The sequence below is a fragment of the Nanorana parkeri genome, unplaced genomic scaffold (assembly GCF_000935625.1).
Source record: "Nanorana parkeri isolate BGI_ZX_2015 unplaced genomic scaffold, ASM93562v1 scaffold827, whole genome shotgun sequence".
NCBI lineage: Eukaryota > Metazoa > Chordata > Amphibia > Anura > Dicroglossidae > Nanorana > Nanorana parkeri.
Genome location: NW_017307095.1, coordinates 699,107 through 701,865, shown reverse-complemented (window position 1 = coordinate 701,865; position 2,759 = coordinate 699,107). Strand labels below are relative to the sequence as shown.

General features: G+C 39.3%; 1 protein-coding gene across 1 annotated transcript in view; it reads right to left on the bottom strand.

Moving 5' to 3' along the window:
- Positions 1-2,539, bottom strand: part of LOC108794262 (zona pellucida-like domain-containing protein 1) — a 42,895-nt gene extending 40,356 nt beyond the window's left edge. The window contains exons 1-2 of the mRNA XM_018565272.1: positions 2,281-2,539; positions 1,982-2,071 (exon numbers count right to left, since the gene is read on the bottom strand). Of these exons, the coding sequence (XP_018420774.1) occupies positions 1,982-2,071; positions 2,281-2,539 (349 nt within the window). The remainder of the gene's footprint in view (positions 1-1,981; positions 2,072-2,280) is intronic.
- Positions 2,540-2,759: the final 220 nt, after the last annotated feature.

Genomic DNA, 2,759 nt, shown 5'->3' with positions numbered 1-2,759 from the left:
TACCCCTAATAGAAACACAGACAGCAATAGGAATTTAACAGTGATTATAACCCTACCCCTCTCTGTCTAAAATGTTGAAAACGTTTGGCTGAAGTTCCACATTACATATGGCTTGAAAAAAACCCATCAGGATGACTATACATATACAGGGTTTTAGAATCATTGGGCTATTATGGATTGGAGTCTGCATTTCTGCCTCTATGTTCCAGATAATTGCAAAGAGGTAAAAAGTTTAAGAATGTGGTAACTTTTTACTACTAGGAGTCATTACAGATTACACATAAACCCCATTCATCCACATCACATTCTAGGTCTGTCTATCATTTTAAAAGAATACCCTATTTTTAAGGGGTCTTCATTGCATAATTTCCTTATCGAAAATTATGTACAAAGTTATCATCTAAGTCAAATCCCATTTTTTTCTCAATCAGCTCTCCATATAGCAGATCTTACATATAGCAGTGGTGTATGTTTACTAACTCTAGAATGGCTCCAATAGCTAATCTCCAACGTAAGGCTTGTCCCAGGGCCTAAGTAAACCTCCAGCTCCAGAAACACCACCCACAAACAATTGCACTCTGAATACATTTAGAAACAAATCTAATGTTGCATAGGTGCTTTGACAGCACTCTTGGGCTCACCATATACAAGTAAAGGATTGTCTTGTCTTCTCATGGCATTTGCTGTTCTGTAATAAAGTTATTTTAGAGTGCTTGACTTAACCACAGGTTTACTTTAAGGATGAGGTTTGTGTTCATCTCCGGGTTGTGGGTGAATTCTGCAGGTTTAAGATTCAGAGTCTCGTAAAATCTTTGTGCCGATTCACCCAGGAAAATATTTTTTAACCACAATGCACTGAATTACATTTGAATTATGGCCAGCAGATGTAGAAGGGCCAATGAGGATAAGCCAGCCACTCACTATAAATAGGGGAACACAGAGAAGCCAGATTGTCAGTGAATTGGAAGCAGTTGGGGGGAAAGCATACGAAAAGCTGGCAAACTGCATAGGGAGAGATTGGGGTCAGTTAAGAAACTATACTTTGATACTTATACTATATGATACTTGAAACTATACTTATACTGTCCAACTAAGGCTTTACCTTGCAAAATGATTGGGGCTGCAAGTGGATAGTAAAGACTGCTTACTGTGGCCAGGATACCTATCTGTGTGAATAGTTTTACTTCTCTAGACACTTGAAAAATAACACTGTCTGTCTGTAGATTCCAACTTACTCCTAAACTCCATTGAAGGGGCAGAGGATCGACATCTAGAACAAGGTCTTTTAACTCTTTAGCTCTGTCATCTGCAGGAAATGCTTTCAATTCTGAGCTTTTATTGAATGCCACCTTGTGTAGCTTCAGATTCGAATCTGCAAGCATCTCCCTAGCCCTAGTAAGAGACTGACTGCTTCAGCTTCAGTAGGCACAGAAATGAACTCTGTAATTTCTTTGCTAAGGTCATTGTCTTGAAACCAAAGGAACCTCAAGTAGTGGCAGTGCCCTTCTCTAACCAAGAAACAGTAAAACATTTGCTGCACATCAGCAGTAACGGCAGCTTGTTCTTTGCATGATCGTATAAGAACACCTAACAATGTATTATTCAAATCAGCTCTGCTAAGAAGTACATAATTCAGTGAAATATCTTCATACTGAGCACTAGAATCAAAAACTATTCTAATCTGCCCTGGTTTTCAGTGTGATAAATGGCAAAGATTGGTAGGTACCAATTTTTCTCCCCTAGTTTCAATGGTGGGGCAGGTTACGCTTGATTATGGTCAAAGATCTTTTGCATAAAGTTAACAAAATGTTCTTTCATTTGAGATTTTCTCATGAAAGAACGCTGTAGAGCAAGAAGTCTCTTCTGTGCTTGCTCCCTCTTGTTTGGCAGTTTAGGGCATGATATGCGAAATGGCAGGGTGCTACCCAATGATTTGTTTGATCAACAAATATCTATTTTTCTAGAATATCAAGGAACATACTATCTTCAATGGACAGAGCAGGTGTGTCATCATTTCGTGTTTTAACAAACATGTTATCGTCTAAACTGTCCATGCTGCAAGTTGCAGTTCCTAAATAGCATAGTGAGAGGGTACAAGACTGTTGCTTGGAAGCATTAAAGGTCTCTTTTACATGCATATAGCTGGTGCATGGGCTGAATAGAGAAGTGTGTCCACTAGACAGCACATTTGTTCCACTAGGCAGCACAAGTTCACATTTGCTGGTATGTAAGCTCCGCCTAAGCATACTTCTCCAACTATGACCCAACCTAAATCTATACGTTGTGGATAAGGAGTGTTATGGGATCCATTAATCTGCTCATGCACCTTGTGCACTCTCAAAATATCTCTTCCTAGCAAGAGAAGTATTTGGGCATTAGGGTCAAGTGCAGGGATATAATCTATTAAGGATTTCAGATGAGGAAAATCAATTAGATTGTCTTTGTTAGAGATTTTGGGGAAATCTTCTAGTTTCTTCAAAATAACATTTTCAATAGCTTCAGGACTGCCATAACAGTCTTTTAATCTCTGCCATGCCATTTTAACCCCTATCCGATTAGGAATGTGCACTGACCTGATTCTCTTGGCCTGTCGAGATGACTCTGGTCCGAGGCACTTTGTTAGGAGATCTAGCTCTTCTCTGGCTGTAAGGTTCAGATCGATGGTGATGACTTCGAATTATATCTTCTATGCCCAATAGTTCACAGGGTGATCATCAAATGTTAAAAGCCACGTGGTCACTAATTCTCGATGAATTAGG